Source organism: Rhinatrema bivittatum, chromosome 1 (assembly GCF_901001135.1).
Source record: "Rhinatrema bivittatum chromosome 1, aRhiBiv1.1, whole genome shotgun sequence".
Lineage (NCBI taxonomy): Eukaryota > Metazoa > Chordata > Amphibia > Gymnophiona > Rhinatrematidae > Rhinatrema > Rhinatrema bivittatum.
Window position 1 is genome coordinate 523,369,382 of NC_042615.1, and position 19,869 is coordinate 523,389,250.

The window sequence follows — 19,869 nt, forward strand, 5'->3', positions numbered from 1 at the left end:
AGCTGTGGCTGGTAGAATCATTTGCAGGTGTTTGGCAAATCATCCCAAATTCTACCTGGTACTTGAGTTCTGTATAGACCCCATCATGCAAGCAAGTAACCAAGTCTATAACAATGATGTGGGGACTGGAGACTAAAAGCCTTGCAAATAAGTGAACAAAGCATCTGGGGACCCTTCTTAAAGGCATCCATGTTTAGCCTGATGATTAACCCTGACTTTTGTATTGCATCTACTCTCACAAGCCCTTACCCCTACCTTTCCATCATGCCAAATCTTAGCAACTATATATAAGTCAGATCAAAGATTTTGTGTGTCTTGGTGGTAGTCATTCCTCAATGAAGAACCCAGTGGAAGGATGATAGAGGCTGTCACCTTCTTCCTCTCCTCCCTTAAGAACATAAGAAATTGCCATACTAGGTCAGACCAAGGGACCATCAAGCCCAGCATCCTGTTTCCAACAGTGGCCAAAACCAGGCCACAAGAACTTGGCTAGTATCCCAAACACTAAGAAGATCCCATGCCCAGTTGAGTTGTCACGTCTTCATGCTTAGCTCTGTAAAGTATGTGAGTTGAAACCAGGAGGCAGTGATGAAAGGAGCGCTCAGAAGAGTGGGAAGATGATGATGCATCTGAAACACGAAACTCAGACCAAACTGGAGTAAAAATGAGACTTTATTTAAAAGTGGATGTAACATAGAGTAGCCGGTGCGAACTTGGAGAAATCTGAGGATCTCTGTAGATTGTGAGACCTTTTAAAGGACCAGCAAATGGGTGTTGTCATACATGAGCCTTTGAGGCCTCACAGGCCCTCCTCTTCCTGTGAACAGTGTGACAGTTCTGCACCTTTCCTTCTTCCTTTTAGGCTCAGCAAATTGCTGGTTGGTGTGAGTGCCACTGTAGTGCTCCTTAACGAAGGCTGGCAGCCTCTGACTATTACATTTTTAAATATAACTTTAAATAAATGCTTAACTGACGCATCGCTGGTCTAGGGGTCTTGTAATTAGGTAGACAGGCACATGAGTGAGAATTAGAATGCGGAAATGCAGGCCCAGAAAGAACACAAAAGCCTTCAGCAATTTGAGGCTTCAGAGAGCATAGATCAGGGCTTCCCAAACCCCACAGCCAGTTGGGTTTTCAGGATATCCACGATAAATTTGCATATACTGAGACTCCATGGTATGCAAATATGTCTCATGCATATTCATTGTGGATATCCTGAAAACCCAACTGGCTGTGGGGTCCCCAGGACAGGTTTGAGAAGCCATGGCATAGATCAAAACAGAATTAAAGGCCCACTCATGGCATGCATGCGAGGGCTGAGTGATCACTGCTGTGGTGGGCTGGTCTGGAGAGAATCTCACCAATGTTCCTCACAGGCAGCCATCCTCAAGGGGCAGAGGAAATCATTAGGGGGGGGGGGGTAGGGGGACGTTTCTATGGCTGCCGTGGTATCCATGTGCATCACTGACTGCTGGATCTGGGCTCTGGTGGGAGGAGCCCCTGGTCGGTGACTTGTAGTGGTATCTCAACAATGGAAAGATTTTCCTGCTGTAAACTAGCAGAGGCATCCTATTTTTTTGGCTCACTGGGCATTTTCCCAGGCTGCAAGGACTATTAAAAATGCTTACGATTTAGATAGCACTAATGTCGTGCCTAGTGCTGTCGATGATGGGTCACCTGATGGCTGTGTACATGCCCTGAAGAACTCACAAACAAAGGGGAAGCAACAGGGAGGGTTACTGGCGTGCTCGAGGTCACAGCTTGAGTGGTGGATAAGAGGAAATTGTGTCAGACTCTCCAGATGCACATCTCTGTGTTGTAACTACTTCCATTGCTCCTCGAGGCCAATATTCAAAACAAGCCGGTCTCCTAAGTTAAGACCCTAAGTTTTTTCATCTGAACATTCACATAAATTTAGGCCCTAAAACCTAAGTTTCTAAATTTAGGCCTGCTATTCATTTCCCTGGATTTAGGCTCAGAGTGCTGAAAATCGGTGCTAAAAACCTACATTTTTGCTCTCATCCTGGCTCCACCCCTGTAGTCCCATAGGGCCAGATTTTCTAACATGCGCGCGGGCATAGATTTGTGCGCGCAACCCAGAGCACACAAATCTACGCCCGATTTTGTAACTTGCGCGCGCAGCCGCGCGCATGTTATAAAATCCAGGGTCGGCATGCGCAAGGGGGTGACACTTTCCTTCTGCTCCCCCCCCCCCTCCCACCTTTGTTGTCTTAGTTATGCCTGCCGGCCGGCTACCAGCATACAATCCTCTGGAACGGCCACCGTGCCGGAGGCCTCGGTCCCGCCCCCTTCCCACCCCTTTTTCAAAGCCCCGGGACATATGCGCGTCCCGGGGCTTGCGTGCGTCACCGAGCCTATGCAAAATAGGCTCGGCGCACACAGGGGCACTTTCTCGGGGTTATGCGTGTAAGTTACGTGCGTAACCCTTTGAAAATCTGCCCCACACTTTTTAGGTTGCTAAATTTAGAAGCCTAGTGAAGTTAGAAATTTCGAAACTTAGCCCTAGTAAATTTTACAAAGGGCCAATTTATGACCCTGACTCCCCTAAGTTAGGAGACTAAACCCTTTGAAACTATGTTGCCAAGTAAAGGTCAGTGTGTTGTCTTCCGACATAAGTGATAAAGTGAGTAACTCCTTTATGCAGGTCCCTTGCTTGTTTATGTTTTTAGTGCAGGTAAACCCATACAAACCTCTTTATAATATAATTCTAAGCCTGCCTTTGAATGTTTAACCTATTTTGGATGTATATTGATGGAAGCAATAGCTAAATGTACTTTTGTTTGCTTGTTTGATTTTTTTCTTCTTCTGAAGATCTCAGAAAATTTTCATTGTGACCTGAACGCTGAACAACTGAAAGGCTTCCTGCGAGCTCACACGCCCAGCATTGCCCAGTCCAGCCAGGCCAGATCTGCAATGTTATCCGTCACCTATCCATCCTCCGATATCTATCTGGTAGTTAAGGTAACAGAGTGTTGTCACTACAAAGCCCTGCTTGGTTTTCTGGTTCATGGGCCTTCAGAAGGTGGGCAGGGGAAGATGAATTGAGGTAACAACATGTCAGGCACTTGGCAGTTACTTTGATTGTTGATCACTGTTGTATGTGTACATGTGTGTGTTTGTATGTTTTAAGAACGTAAGACATGACCTTTTGGGTCAGATCAAGGTCCATCAAGCCCAGCTTCTTGTTTCCAAAAGTTGCTAGTCCAGGTCACAAGTATCTGGCAGATCCCAAAAAGTAGATCTATTTCTAGAATTCCAGCTTCCATCTAGAGCCGGGATAGGCTACCCTGGTCCCGGAGTGCCACAAAAAGATCGGGTTTTCAGGATATCTACAGTGAATATGTAGAGAGCCCTACTGGGCTGGGAAGAACCTGATAATATAATTTGTGCAAACTGCTAGGTGAAGTTCAGGTTTTCTTGTTCTAGTGGTGGAAGACTTCATAGAAAGCTAGAATAAACATTGGCCACTCCAAATAAAGTTATGGCCTCAAAATGTATATTATTTTATTGTTTTAGCTGACATTGGACTGGACAGGGTATTCTTGAAAGCCACACTGTGTTATCAATGTCTTCTTTCACAGAGTTTGCTGCCTTGTGGGAAACTCGCACAGCCCATTCAGAGCCCATATTTGAGTTTACAAATGGTGCTGTCTTGCTAATTCCTAAGACCACTGAAAGGGGGCGGTGTTTTTTCTTTTTTTGGTTTGTTAGGGTATTTTTGCATAATCTTACAGACATTTATCTTTCTGCAGATTGAAAAAGTCCTTCAGCAGGGAGAAATTGGAGAGTGTGCTGAGCCGTACCTGGTTTTAAAAGAAAGCGATGGTGGGAAGGTATGATGTGAATTAAGTTGTGGAGGGAGCGTTAACCTTACAGTTATGAAGGCGGCTCCAATTGTGAAATGGGTGATTCGGCACCTTCGTCAGTCAAGGCTGGTCATGCACGCAGGCCTGGGGAAGGAAGGAAGAAGGCTGTGGCTGCTACAGCAGTGACCCCTGCTGGCTAATGAAGGGCACTGAGGATGGGCCTCGAAGGAGGCACCAATCCAGCTCTCAAAGTGCTGAGGGTCTCCCAGAACCACCTGGTCATGCCATCTGGAGATAGGGAGGGTGGAAGAAGTTGTATATGCTAATAGTGTAACACACTGAAGGTACCTTTCACTTCCTTTCGCTGTTTCCCACTCTGGTTTCACTGCTAGTCATAAATCACACGTGACCTCACTCTCTGGACTCTCAAGCATCTAACCTGCCTCCCCTTCCTCCTTTTCTAACATCTGCCCCCACCTCTTACCCTATCCCACTGCTCACCCCCCCAAATCCCCGGCATTTCTGTCTGTCTGTGAAAGCTGCCATTTTGCCTCGCCTCAGCGGCGGAGCCCTTGCCACCACTTCCCATCTGTGCTGGCCCTGCGAGCATGTTTGACGCTGATCATCAGCTCAACATACATGAAGGGTTGGGCCATGACTTATAAACGTACTCGTGGGACTGGCACAGATGGGAAGGAGCAGCTCGAACTCTCTTTCTGCTCTTCCTGGATCGCACAGTGCCTTTTGTGCGGTATGAACAGCCACTTTGCAGAAGATGCACCCTGCACAATAAGCACACTTGTTCTAGCAAAGCATGCCTGAGAAGTTGATGATATTTTTAGTTCAAAATTGCGCAAGGAAAGCTGAATATGACCTGGGGTGCAGTGTTTCTTATGCAACCCCAAGTAACAACACAAAGTAATAAACAGACAATCATTTTAACTGTTTCATGCCCCCCCCCCCCCCCCCAAAGGTCCTTATGCATTTGCTGTGCTGTGTCCACATTCCATCGAAAATTATTCACAGGGTCCGGTAGATCAGTCATTGAGAACCAAACTCCTGGAATGATGTGGTAATGCTTGGAGATAGGAGTCCCAAGTCAACAAAAAACACCGTCTGTATTGGGGTGAGATATGGGATGCCAATTGTCCATCTGCATCATACAGTGTAAATGATTACGCCATACCCAAAAAGAGGGAGCATCTTTTCCTTTCCAAAGCAAGAGAATCATTTTTTTCCCCCACGGCGCATGTCTTTAAGAACAAACGAGGCCCGGAGCCCCGAATCAGCAGCAGGGAAAATGCAGTCAAATAACAACAAAACATTTGGAGAGAGAGTGGAATTTGAACATCCAAAAGGTCACCAACGTAGCCTGCAATTCGTCTCCAAAATTTCTTAACAAGGGGACATGCCCAAAAGGAGTGGGATAGAGTACCAATTGCTGTACCACAGCGCTCACACGTGGCCAAGGATGTGAGCTTAGAATGGTATGCAACTTGGGGGGACACAAAAGCTCTCTGAAGGAATTTGTACTGCATTTCCCTATAATATATACTGACAGAGGTTGCTGAGATAAGCTTAAAACAGGCAGAGAGAACAGATACGGTATCATAAACTCTCCCTCATTGTTCCATCTCTCAACCGAGATTGAACAAGTGTCTATCTTAAGAAGCTTATGCAAACCCTTGTAGTAAGTGGACAGACAGGGGATGTGATTTGTCAAACAGAAAGAGGGCAACTAAAGAGTGGAAGACTGCGGGCTACCTGGAGGTCACTGGTATGGTGTGGACATAGTGTTGTATTTGTAAACATGAAAAAAAATGCACATCACTCAACCCATACAAACTTTTTTCAATCCAGGGAAAGTGAGGATTTTACCTTCATCATCCAACAAATGCCCCAGTTGGGTAATTTCCCGAGACACCCAAGTATGAAAACTAACAGATTGGGAGCCAGGGGTGAACTCAAGGTTGCCTAGAATAAGGAGTAGATAAGAGCAAACCTTTGGCAACCCCATCCACTTTGTTAAGGTTATCCAGGCCTTCCTAATAGGTGATATCAGTATATTGTGTGTTAGAGAGAATGGAAGGTGCCTCAGGACATATCACCTGCAGGACATAAAAGATACAGGGCCACCCGTATCTTTTCAGCCAGTATATTAACAAAGTGAGAGTTTCCCAGAAGCCATTCCCAAATGATACGTAGGTTAGCCGCTAAGTTGTAATTGGCAAGGTCAGGGACTCCCAAACCTCCTGATCCCCATCATGTTTTCAACCAGAGCAAGAGAATGCTTGACTTTTTGCCTCTCCATATAAAATGACGTAAGGCTGTATCAAAATGTAAGAGGTTTTTATGTTTGATTTGGAGCGGCAAGTTCTGCAATACATAAAGCCATTTGGGAAGAATGACCATTTTAAATAGGTTAATGCAGCCTCCTAGAGAAAGCGGTAAATCCTGCCATGCATACACCTTGTCCTGGGTAAACTTTAACAGACCAGGTATATTGAGACCGTAGATTTTGGTGAGATTGGTAAATAGATGGATGCCGACGTATCGGATGGTGTCCCTGCAAGGGAAAGGATTCTCCCCATCGCTCTTTAAGAGCCTCTGGGAAGGCCAATACCTCTGATTTATCCCAATTTAGGTGCAGTCCAGAAAAGACAGCAAAGAAACGAAATAGGAACAGCAACGAGTTCAATGACTGTTTGGGGTCTGTAAGAAAAACTAAAAGTCATCAGTAAAGACTGCATATTTAAATAGCTCGGTTTGCTTCCCAGGGCGTAACTATATACCCCTGACCTCCTTAGTCATCTGGATGGATACAGCAGTGGTTCAAGATTGAAGAGGAGGAGAGTGGACAGCTTTGTCAGGTACCTCTGGTGACATGAAAAGTGTCTGATTGAAGACCATTTATTAAAATAGAGGCCTTCAGGTCCTGATAGAGCAGTCGGATTGCATTATTTTAAAAAAAACCCTCCCATCCCCATATACTGTAAAAGGTGAAATAAGAACTCCCATTCTACCCTGTCGAATGCTTTTTCAGCAACAAAACTGACTACTAATTATGGATCTTCCGTTCGACTGCAGAGTGCCATAGCAGTTGTCACCAGCCTAATGTTGGTAAGGGCATATGTTTCCTTACAAAGCCCACTTGACCCGGTCTGATAAGGGATGGCAAAATGTCAGCCAGGTGCGCCACTAAAACTTTTGCCAATAGTTTTTAGTCAAAGTTTAGCAAGGAGATGGGTCAGTAAGAAGCAGGAAGGAGAGGATCTTTACCAGGTTTGGGAATGAGAGTTATGTGAGTGGTGTTTACATGCTTGGGGTAAGTGCCTGCTTGCACCAGAGTGTTAAATACCTGCGAGAGAGTCGCCCTGAGAGGGTCTATTAGGCATTTATAAAATACTGTGCTATATCCATCTGGGCCTGGGGTCTTGAGCCGTTTGGCCTGACGAATAGCCAGCTTGACTTATTCCTCAGTAATCGGCTTATTCAACCCCAAACACTACTCAGAAGTAAGGCAGGGGAGATTATGTTTAGTACAGAACTGGTTACATTGTTCCTGATCCCAACCTTCGGAAGTATAAAGATCTGAATAGTATTTTTGAAAACAGCTTAAGATTGAGGGGGTGTCATTAACAATCCAACCCTTAGAGGAGCGCACAGCGAGAATATATCGGGGGCCTTGAGAGGACTTTATCACATTGACCAATAGTCTCCCAGGTTTGTTACTAAACTGATAATACAGGAGATTTATTTTTTGGCTCTTTGATGAAGTAACAAATTAATTGCTACTTGTAATGAAAGGCAGGATTCCTTATTGACACGTGTATTGGAATGTATAAGAGAGTGTTTAACTCTTTGAAGTTGAGTACTTAGGGAGAGCAAGCGTTTATCGAGCATCTTCCTCCGATGGGCCAAATATGAGATGATATCTCCTTGAAGAACAGACTTTGCAGCATACCAGAACAGTATTGGATCGTTCCTATGATGGGAGTTCAAATTTGAATAATCCGCCCATTTTTCACAGAGATAGTCCTGAAAGGGTACATCATCTGCCAGAAAGTAAGGAAAACGCCAAACAAAGGAGGAAGAGGCTGAAGCAGATTTTGATAATTGAACCCATACTGGGGCATGATCGGAGAGAATGATATCATCTATCCCTGCGTCTGTAACTTTAGAAAAAAGGTGACTGCTTACCAAGATATAATCTAGCCTGGAATATGTGGCATGGGCCCTGGATAAATGGGTAAAGTCTTTGTCTAATGGGTGTAGCGTTCTCCAGGTGTCTACCAAGTGCAAGGTATGTTCCAGAAATGAGATCCCCTTACTGGACGCACCATCCCACTGGTTAGGGTGAGACTTATTCAACTGAGGGTCGCAAACCTCATTAAAGTCACCTATAACAATATCCTGATCCAAGTATGGGAGGAGAGTCTGATAGATGTCCCTAAAAAAGGTTGAACTGTAGGTGTTAGAAGCATAGAGATTGCATAACACAAGAGTAGAGTGGTTTAAATCCACAACAAGAATGATTGATATATCGGCCCTGGGGATCTTTAATTTCAGTCTTGACGACAATAGGCAAATGTTTGCAGATCAGGACTGACACCCCAACAGATTTAGTGGAGGCCAACGCATAGTGTACTGATCCCACCCAATTTTGACGCAGCTTTGCAGGTTCTAGATCACTAAGATGGGTTTCTTGTAAATAGACTAGGTCTGCTTTTTTTTTTTTTTAAGGTATGGAGGATCTTGGACCTTTTTAATGGGAGAGTTAATACTGCAGACATTCCAGGAGAGTATGCGGGTCCCTCGGTTAGCCATCTACAGATACCTGGAGAAATAGTATGAAGGAACCCACCGATATGTTGTAGGGGGGGAACCCTCCCAGCATAGGCTCCCCCATGGGACTAAATCGCAAGGCATAATACAACAGGACTTCGAATGTAGAAAAAACATAAGGACACAGCACGCACACAACCAACCATACATACTCCACAATTCCCTTACCCACTGCCCCCTCTCCCCCCCATCCTCTTCCACCCCTAGTCCCCAAAACCCCTGTAGCAAAAGCATCAAGGTGAGATCACTACCATACAAATGGATCCCACATCGTCGATCTGACTCCAACCATGGAAAAGAACATTGAGTATGAAAATGAGTAATACACAAGTCTGCAAAACATAAATGGGCATATTCAGTGCTGCGAAAATGCCTGCAACAGACAAAAGTTATATCGGGGAAGTAGTCAGGATTAAGGCGCTAGGGCCCCAAAAAAAGGAGACAACTGAACATTGCTTCCCCAACAACAAAAATTGTCTTTCTGATAAAGTCAATAGTGATGAAAGATACCTTTGAGTCTTGAAGCAATTGAGGAAATAACGACAGCAGTTATGGGATACTGGGTGAACTCCATAAAGAAAAGAAACCACAGATTCTGCCAAAAATCACTTGCCTCCGTCACCAGGAATCTCTGGAGAGGCTGCCGAGGGTGTGTCCAAAGTGTTAATGTATTGCTGGAGCTCAGCCTCGTCTGTGAACCAACGTGGTTCTCCGGACGCCATCACACGGATCCGAGCACGATAAACCATTACTGCCCGCACTCCCAGTGCATGCAGTTTGGCGCAAAAAGAGAGGTTATGATGCTGCGTAGCGAAGGCTGCTGAGAAATCTTGAAAAACCAGGATCCTCTTGTTAGCATAGGTGAGGGACTTCCCGGTGTGTAGTGCCTGCAGAATTACATTTTTATGCGCAAAATTAAAGATTTTTGCGAACACCACTCGTGGTCTCTCCAGCTGGTCTCATTTAGGGCCTAACCGGTGCGCACATTCAACTCGCAGGGAGCCATGGGCGTGGGACAGACTGAGCTCCTGCACAAGCCACAACTCTAGGAATCGGGGAAGATCTTTGTCATCTAGAAATTCGAGAAAGCCCACAAACCGGAGGTTAGACCACCACGAGCGGTTTTCACGGTCTTCCAGGAGCTCTGCATCCTGGGCCAGCGTAGATTTCAGCACGGATATCTCTGCCTGGGAGGAGTGGAGGCCATCTTGGACATCCGACACCCATTCCTCCTGGTCGGTGAAACGTCGGTCGTAGCTCATAGCACGCAATGGAAGCTGAGAGTTCAGTCAGTTGAGTACAAATCTTTTTTTAAATTCGGGCTCTAAGGCCTCCACAACAGCTGTTTTCAATTTGGCCCAGGCTGCGGTAGGAGTCGGCTCGGCAGGACCAACATCTTCTTCTGGAGGCACATCCAGAGGCCTAGGCTTTTCTCTCTCCTTGTCTTTGTCTTTTAATGTCATTCGAGAGGACATTGTGGATACCCAGATGAGAAGCAGGGAAGGCTCACAATCCAATAGATGTCACTGGGCAAAAACTGGGGGATTTGCAGCTGTGGATGGGTTTAGATGTAGGAATAGGGATCTGAGAAGGGGGATTACATCCGCTCCCTTCACTGCATCACGTGATCTCCTGATGATATTTTTAAGGACCAGGGCAGCAGCTGATGACAGGCGCCGTGAATGAGCAAGTCAGAAGACCTCAGTTGCTCTTATAGAGAAGGATATAGTCCCACTGGTAAAGATGGTGAGGGAAAAATAATATTCCTTTAATAATAATTCATTGCATTTATCTAACACCTTTGCCCAAAATGGATATTGATACATTTTACTATCAGAGAAATGTACACAGCCACCTCTGGGATGGAAAATGTGGTTCCCTATACGTACCCAGATCAGTCCAAACTCCTGGGTTTTGCCTCCCTTCCAGCAGATGGAGCCAGAGAAAGTTTTTTGCTGACACTGTCGCTTAACCTGATGTGCCATCTGCAGTCCTACAGTAATTCTCTGTCTCCAGCAGATAGAAGGTGGTGCAAAACCTGCAGTCTGAAAAACAAAAAAAAAAAAAAAAAAAGAAATAAAAAGACAGTTTTAGCAATAGGTGACTGGATAGCCCTTCCTGAAGTCAGTAGGTCCTGGTGGGGCCTTCCTTTGAGGTGGAGGAGTGGACAAGTGGGGGGTTAGGTCTCTCTGGTTCCTTGACCCATTGAGGGGGGAGATAACTGGGGGGAGGGGCAGTTCCCTCTCATCCCTCCTACAGGTGGACAGCCAGAGCCTGCAGCCGCTAAAGGGAATTTTGCTCTCTTATAAAGCTTTATGCAAAAAAAAAAGAACAAGCCTCTTAGTTTTTGTTATTGTGCCGGTCGGGTGCTTTGGCCGGGCTTTGCAGTGTACCGCTTTGGGGAGATTGGACACGTTAGGGGCCAGTTCTTGCGGCGCTTTTTGCAGGCAGGCTGGTGCTGCAATAAAAAAAAATAAAAGGAACAAAACCATGCCACGTGGCAGGCAGTGCGCTGCGTATGGAGAGACGCATGCGAGTTTCTCTTGCTGGCACTTGCTCCCGTTGCCTCTCTGGGGGAGAGGGCAGCTTGGGGCGTGTGATAAAAGGCTCGGATAGACAGCGATCCTCCGCGAGAAAGAGGAGGGGAGCCGAGCAGCCTGACTCTGCCTTCACGATTTTGGCGGGAACGGCGCCCATTTTGTCCTCCTTTGCTGCTGCAACTGACCAGGCCTGCAAGCAGTCTGCCTTGTCCCCACCGTTATCGCCGGTAGATCGAAGACCCTCAGAGCCCTGGGGATCCCGGGATCCTCTGCTGGGGGAGGAGGAAGAGGACCTCCTTTGAGCGGTTCCAGAAGACCCAGGGGATTTTTCCCCGGATTTTGTTCTTCTTACGTGCAAGACATTTATGGCTAAAAATGCAGCTGGAAGTCACCGTCACAAGCCAGTGGACCTGCAGGAGTCAGTTGTGGCTAAGAGGCCTCAATTGGCTCGATCTGGTGGGGCGACTAGAATTTGGGGAGTGCTTGGACAATAATTGCATTTGTAGAATGCAGATCATCCCTCAGAGAGTTCGGAGGATGGTGATCCTCTATCTGGAGATCCATCAGGTTGGATTCCCCTCTGGTTGGTGCGGACCCTGATTGTGTTTGGGATCATGCACCCTTGGTGGAGGGAGATGATCCGAAGGTGGTCCGTCTATTTCGCCAGGAAGAATTATGGCCTTTAATTCCAGGTGTCCCAAAGGAACTGGGAATTAAAGAACCCCAGGCTAAATTGGACCACGAGGGAGTGGATCTGGTCATGGAGGACTTCAGGGGACCTGCAAAGGTGTTCCCCCTTCCATAAATCAATGAAGAAATTAGTGCTCCAGGAATACTCAAGAGAATTTTCTTTAAGTCTTCCCATGGCTGCTGGTAGACAAGGGATTACCACGGATAGTGGAACATTTGGGCATCGTGATAGATGGGCCGATTGAATCTTCCCCACCAGGGCCCAATGTTTTCAGGTGAAGCAGCTCATTTCTATCTTATGGCTTGGTTTTTGAGAGGAGACAACTGAGACAGAAGGGATATTCCAAGCTAGTTGTTTCCACCTTATTGTAAGCTACGTGACCTTATACTTCCCTTGTATATGTGCGAATTTGGGGGGTCTTTGAGTCCACGTCTGTTATTGATGGACTGCAGCCTGTTCAAGCTACAGTATCACATATTTTGGCTCTCTACAATAAGGTTCTGATCATGGGATTGGCCTTTAACTATTTGGGAGTTCCAGGAGCGATGTTGGGTTGTCTCTTGCATAAAGTGCAGGGGGTATCCTCTGTTCGCATGTCCGGGTGTTGCACAGTTCCTTCGGGGAGATAAGATCTTGCGACCTCATGTGCGGAACATTTGTCCATCTTGGAACCTGGATTTGGGTCTAGTCCTTAGAAGATTGTGAGAAGCTTGGTTTGAACCATTAAAGAGGCCTACATTGAAAGACTTGACTCTTAACATGGTTGTTCTTGGTGTCTGATTGTTCAACCAGGAGAATTTCAGGACTCTAGGCGCTGTTATGTTGAGATTCCAGGTTTTTCTGGATTTGGATTCGGATCTTCCAGGAATTCCTGATTTGTATTCCTCTACACTTCATACGGTGGAGATTAAGCTCTTAGTTGTGAGGCATGCGTTATTGTGGAATCTTAAGGTCACTAATGATTTCCTTAGTTCGGATTACCTCTTTGTAGATTGGATCACCTCTTTGGACTGTGGAGTGGTCCAAAAAAGGGAAGTAAGATGTCTAAGGCTACAATTGCATGGTGGCTGAAGGAAGCGGTCGAGTCGACTTGCATTTCTAAAGGGTGCCTGGTACCAGGGACTTTAGGGACGCATTTGACGCATTCTCAGGCGATCTCTTAGGCTGAGTCTCATCAAGTGTCTCCACATGAAGTTTGCAGGGCATCTACTAGGAAATCATTGCACACTTTTGCTAGGCATTATTGCTTGGATGTCAGGGTTCCTGCTTTCATGTGTTTTGGTGGGAATGTTCTACGAAAGGAACTCTCCAGGTCCCACCTGAGTTAAGGGTAGCTTAGGTATATCCTTGGAGTCTGAACTGATCTGGATTACATACAGGGAAAGGAAAATTTGGTTCTTATCTGCCAATTTTCATTCCTCTAGTGCCACAGATTAGTTCAGAGACCCACCCATTTAGTGGGGAAGAGACTCCACTGTTCATACTTTGTTTTATATATAATGCGGAGTGGTTGGAAGTTTTCAATGATGATAGTTTATGATAAATTTGGGCAATTTCTGCTCAATGGAGGGGAGGGAGTTTGCTTAGAAGTTTATGGTTTATGCTATCATCTTGGCTTGGGTACAAGTCAGTACTGAGTGACTGCAGGTGGCATACTGGGTTATGTTCAGTGTCAGTAAAACTTTCTCTGTCTCCATCTGCTGCAGTGATGCAAAATCCAGGAGTCTGGACTGATCTGTGGTACTACAGGAATGAAAATTAGCAGGTAAGAATCCATTTTCCTTTCTTATGCCTCCTGCTGATAGAGGAAAGGATGGGAAGGGGAGAGGATCATGCGGTGACTGAACCCTGCAGCCCATTGTAGGGAGTGGGGTGGTTGCCCCGATTTTCCCCTGACCACCCCACCTCCTCCATCCCAAGCATGCCCTGCATCTGAGTATCAGCTCCTTTCCTTCTAGAAAAAAGGCAGGGGAGAGTGCCTGAATACTTCCCTACCGGCTCCCTAATATCCGGGAAACCTTCTACCGAGGCAGCTGACGTCACCATAAGCCCAGGAGTACGCCGATAAAGTGTGGCTTGCACCAAAGGGGTGTGCCCCTTCTGCTGGTTTTTTTACCTGGAAGTCTCTTCGCTTTTTTTCCCAAGTTTCAGCATCTGGATATGGGTAAGAAGAGAAAAGGTACTTTGAGGAGCTTCCCTCCTGCCTCTCAATCTACTCCTCTGTCTATCCAACCTGGTTTAGAAACTTTTAACTTCCCTAGCTCGTTAATGGGCCCAAGTGAGCTTGGAGCTTCTGGTCCGTCTGGTTCCGCTCATGGAGAGTTTACACTCTCTCTTAGCCCTACTAGTCCAGTCCCACCGCAGCTGCCTAATACATCGCTTCTGGGGACTAGGAATGACTTGGTTAACGTAACAAATGTTCCCAATCAATCCTTGGAGGTGAGGCCCCAGGAGTTAGAAGCTCCCTTGCCGGTGACACCTTGCAAGATAGCTAAACCTGTAGAAATAACATTAGACTCTTTATGGTCTGCTATTGCCAAATTGGAGTCAGCTCTATCTTTATGTATTGGTAATGTTTTTCGATCTTATGGGGTTTTATCTGGTTCAATTAATGAACAGTCTCAAAAAATTGCTGATATATGGGCTGATTCAGTATGGTGTGCTCAGCCGAGCGCACCTTTAGCCCCCTTTTGGCCGTGCGTTTTCAACGCGCTATTTTTACCCCTTATACAGTAAGTGGTAATAGCGTGTGGAAAATGTGTGGCCAACCCCCCGAAACTAATAGCGCCCGCAATATGCAAATGCATGTTGATGGGCCTATTAGTTATTCCCGAGTGATACAGAAAGTAAAATGTGCAGCGAAACCGCACATTTTACTTTCAGAAATTAACGCCTGCCCAAAGGCAGAAGTTAATTTCGGCCAGCACAGGGAAAGTGTACAGAAAAGCAGGCAAAAACTACTTTTCTGTACACCCTCTGACTTAATATCAAAGCGATATTAAGTCGGAGGCCCCAAAAATAAAAAAAATTAAAAATCTAAAAAAAATGAAAATTAAAAATCTGCCTGTAGCCCGCCGGTTGGAAGACGGATTCTCAATTTTGCCTTCGTCCGTTTTCTGAACCCGTGGCTGTCAGCGGGTTTGACAACAGACGCCGGTAAAATTAAGCGTTGGCTGTCAAACCCACTGACAGCTGCCGCTTCTGTCAATAAGGAGGCACTAGGGACACGCTCCTTCTTTTTACCGCGGGCCCTAATTTGCATACCTTTGCTTTCTGAATCGCACGCCCAGGAGAGTGGCCTGGGAGAGCGGGCACTTGCCCGCTCTCCTGCGTAGTTTACTATATCGGCCCGATAGAAAGTAAGATAGTAAATGTTGCAGCTGATTGTAATAAATTACATGATACTACGGTATCCCTGTTAAGAGATAACCAATCTTTAAACAGGAAGGTAGAAAATATGGGAAATTATTCTAAGAGATGTAATTTAAGATTTCTCACTTTCCCTCGCTGTTCTTTACTTTCTCCGTTGGAGATGATTAAGAAATTCTATGTTGATGTTTTGAAAATCTCAAGAGTCCATCCCTGAGATTGTTAATGCTTTTTATATCTTAGGCAACAAATCATTTGATCAGGGTGGGATTATAGAGAGAGAATTGGATGCGAGGGATAAATTACTAAAGCTTACAGAATTCTTAGAAGAGTCCACTGTAGATGTTAAAGATAGAACTACATTGTTGGTGACTTTTGCTCGTGAATGTGATAAACAATGGACTCTTAAACTATTTTTTTCACTTGAAAGATACTTTATTTCTTGGTGCTAAGATAAATATTTTCCCAGATGTTAGACACAGGTTCGTAGGAACATGTTTCTTATTAAGAAGCCCAGAGTGTTGGCAGTAGGTGCTTCTTTTTTGCTTAGATTTCCAAGTAAGTGTTTAATTAAACTTCAAGGTAACAATTATATTTCCTTTGATCCCATTCAGTTAGAAAATTTCTTACAAAAAAGAACTATTCCAAAATGATATGTTTATCAGCCATAGGGAGTTAGGATGGACCATTAATTAGGAATATTTCTTGTGATTTCCTAAAGTATTTTTTTCCTATGTTTTTCTCCCCATAATGTGGATTATGAGGAGATTTTCTTTGCCTGTTCTGATTTGTAAAGATTTCTTCTGTTGGTATTGCAATGTTTCTAGAAATGCAAGGTTTTTCTTGTAAAATTGGCAAAACTTAATAAATAAAGAATTGGGGAAAAAAAAAAAAGGCACTGGACGAACTGCAGAAGAAAGGACCATCATGGAAGCTCATGAAAAATGAAGCTAGATTCTGGTTTGCAAACTCTTGCTTCTTTCTGCAAGTGTGCTGGTGGATATTCACTCATTTCTGTGGGTCGTTAGAATGCTTGACCAAGTTTAAGAATGGAAACAGATTGTGGCCATTCACTCTCATACTTCAGCATTTTTTGAGTATTTGAGTCTGATACTGTCAGATATGCCTGGAGACTTATGAAGGTAGCTCCATATGTGTAATCTGTAGGACCTATACTGCCTTCAGCTCTTGGGATGTGCAATCTTGGCATACACTGCTTTTTACAGATTATTTGGTGGGGCATGGAGGAGTTTTCTTGTTCTTATATCCAATTTTTCAGTATCTTTATGGGGCCAGTCTATGATTCCAAATGTGTATAAGAGTGCAGGGATGCAAGCCGATTGATGGCTTTTATCTTATTCCGTGCTGTTAAAACATTTTTCAGTATCATTTTCAGTCTCCTCTAGTACTCTTTGCTGATCTTTCTTGAAGTGATTTTTGCTGGATTGTTGCACCTTTTTTTAAAAAATATTTTCTTTTTCATGAATTACATACTAACACAAGAATCCCTTGTACCAGAAATGCAGATTGTGAGCTAAAGCAATACAAAATGTATAGATAACACTTAAGGCAAATGGTTAATAAATCTACACAATCTTATAATAAAAGGAGCAAGCACATATCCATGAAATCAAAGAAAAAGAAATACTGAGAAGACAAATGCCACTATAAATTGATTGGCTGACTCTTACAGAGAGTAACTTCTAGGTGTGTGAGTCCAGGAATAACTGAAGTTGTGAAGGTTCAAAAAAAACCTACATAACATTGAGGTGCTTTATCAAACACTTGCAATGATTACGCAAGGTAAATTGAGCTCCTTTTGTCAAAGCCTCAGCTCTCATAGACATAAACCTTTTCCTGCGATCTTGGGTCACTCTAGTGATATCAGGATAAATCCACAATTTCTGACCATAAAATATAAGTAATCTATTATGAAGAAAAAACCTAAATATAGACTTTCTATCGGTCAAAAAGGCAAAGGATACCAATAGTGTCCCTCTTTTTGTAATCTCCATCTCTTGTGATGACTCAAGAACAGTCGTCAAATTGGGTGATAATAAATCTTGTTGCTGATTACAATCAGCGGCGTCTTCTTTCTGTGGTAAATAATAAGCTTTGGTAATAACAGGCATGGCTGCAGTAGGAAGCTTGAGAAAGTTCGATAAATAACTTAAGTTCTATAGGGGAAATCAGCTTTATATAAAGAAAATTTAAGAATTCTAAGATTGACTTCTTAAAGAATTTTCAATATTTTCAAGCTTCTTTGATTGAATCAACTCAGATTGAACCAAATTGTTTGAATTTTCTCAACTAAAGCAATTTGTGAGTCCAAAGCATCCACTTTAGCTTCACAAGTAGAAACTTGTTTTTCAATAGCCAAAATTCGATGGTTAGTATCCAAAGTTATATTTGTTAGTGAGGATATAGAGACTTCAAGGGAGACCAAGGCATTACACACCGCATCCAATGTTATAACAGCAGGTTTAAGTAACACAGGTTTCACTAGCAGGTTATCCTGCACCACACCACCAGGACTCTGTGCAGTGTCCCCTCTCTCATTCTCCAGTAAGGCTGATGTCAGGGCCGGAATCGAGGACACACACAAGGGGCCCTCCTCACCGGCAAGAAACAGATCCACCGGAATGGCAGTGGAAAAGGGTCGCTCAGTCTGTCTGCAGCTATCCCCCCCCTAAGACCAAAGTGCCTAGAGTTACCCTGGGCAAAGCTGACAGAAGTTCCGAACACTCCAATTGTGCCCAGTTTGGAGGAGAGGGAGTAGTGGATGCTCTGGGGATTAGAGAGATTTACTCGGCCAGCGGGATTGGCGTCCACTCCACAGCGAGACCCGCAGTGGCCATCACAATCAGAGTAGAAGTCAGCGTTGGGGTGAAAAACCTTTCAATCAAAGGCTGATGAAAATCTGACGAGGGAGAAATTATTAATATTCTTCCTTATCTTGGCCTTATACTTTTGTATGCGACGTATTGAGGAAATAATAGAGAGAGGAATCGATGGTAAAATCCAAAGTGGGAGAGAGGGCTCTTCTGCTGCTTCTCAAACAATGGCCATCTTGGTCTCCCTGTTGTACCTTCTATTCTTAGATAGTTATACTGATCTTCCTGTTCAAGTTGCTTAATTTTGCAGGCTTAAATCAAATTTTTCAGTTTTGCTTAGTTTTTTTTTTTAGGAAAGTTTTGCTTAGTTTTTCTTTTAGGAAAGCTGCCAAGTTGTCAGTTATTCACGAATCACCCTGTTGATTGGCCATTTAAAGTTTTATTGATGGTGAGAAAAGAATTTGGATTGAAGTGGATAAGGTAGATAGTAAAAAAAGATCATGGTAATCAGCCCTGTTGGGTAATAGATCACGGAATAACATATGGATAAGTTGATAAATGTATGCAGGTGGCACAGCTGTTGATGCTTGCAGCTGGGTCAAAGTTGTATTTCCCCTGATAAAGCCATATTGGAGAAACAAGGGCCTCTTGTAGGGTAATTTGTGAACAATCGACAGGGTGATTCGTGAATAAATGACAGCTTGGAAAATAAAGGGAGGTTTCAACACTGTTGGAAGCAGCATGATGTGAGTATTGGCCTGAAATATTAAAAAGAGGATCAACATTTAAAGTGAAGATGTTAGCTAATGAATGGATGAGGTTTTTTCTATATGTTACATTAGATCTGTCTGCAGGATAGATTGGTTGAAGAAATAATTGTGACCATGATTTTATTCCATTGAGATTTGTTAACTGTATAATTGACATGAAGAGTCTATTAAAGTACTGATATTATTTTGTCATTTGCAGTTATATAACAAATATCAGGTCAATACAAATGTTGTAATATGAACTATGGTTTATCCATAGGCATTATATCATTCTGTTATAGTATTGTGGTTTTAATGGGTGAATGAATGTGGATGAGTGTGTGAGATATAATGTTATTTATTGTTAATGTTTTATAATATTGGGTAATAAATATTGTGAACTCTCATTCAATTGTATGATTATAGTATAATATATGAGAGTAGTGTATAATTCCACCCATGGGGTAGATTTACAAAAAATGCGCGTTCGCGTACTTTTGTTGGCGCACCAGTCGCAAACAAAAGTACGCTGGATTTTAGTAGATACGCGCGTAGCCGCGCGTATCTGCTAAAATCCAGGATCGGTGCGCGCAAGGCTGCCGATTTTGTGCAGCCGGCACGCGCCAAGCCGTGCAGCCTGCCTCCGTTCCCTCCGAGGCCGCTCCGAAATCGGAGCGGCCTCGGAGGGAACTCGCTTTCACCTTCCCCTCCCTTCCTCTATCTAACCCACCCCCCCGGCCCTATCTAAACCCCCCCTACCTTTGTCCGGGGATTTACGCCTCCCGGAGGGGAGAAGTAAATCCCCGCGCGCCAGCGGGCCGCTAGCGTGCCGAGACGCGACCCGGGGGCGGTTCCGGAGGGCGCGGCCACGCCCCCAAAACACCGCGTCCCGCCCCCAAAACGCCGCGTCGATCGGCCACGCCCCCGAGAAAAAACCCCGGGACTTACGCGAGTCCCGGGGCTCTGCGAGCGCTGGCAGGCCTATGGAAAATAGGCGCGCCGGCGTGCAAGGCC

General features: G+C 44.6%; 1 protein-coding gene across 5 annotated transcripts in view; it reads left to right on the plus strand.

Moving 5' to 3' along the window:
- Positions 1-19,869, plus strand: part of DOCK8 (dedicator of cytokinesis 8) — a 265,097-nt gene that overhangs the window by 84,763 nt on the left and 160,465 nt on the right. For 4 of the 5 annotated variants that reach the window (XM_029613102.1, XM_029613111.1, XM_029613120.1 and 1 more), the window contains 2 exons: positions 2,833-2,982; positions 3,774-3,854. In XM_029613102.1, the coding sequence (XP_029468962.1) occupies positions 2,833-2,982; positions 3,774-3,854 (231 nt within the window). Of the gene's footprint in view, positions 1-2,832; positions 2,983-3,773; positions 3,855-19,869 lie in introns of those variants that run through there. The other variant, XM_029613138.1, reaches the window with a different exon arrangement.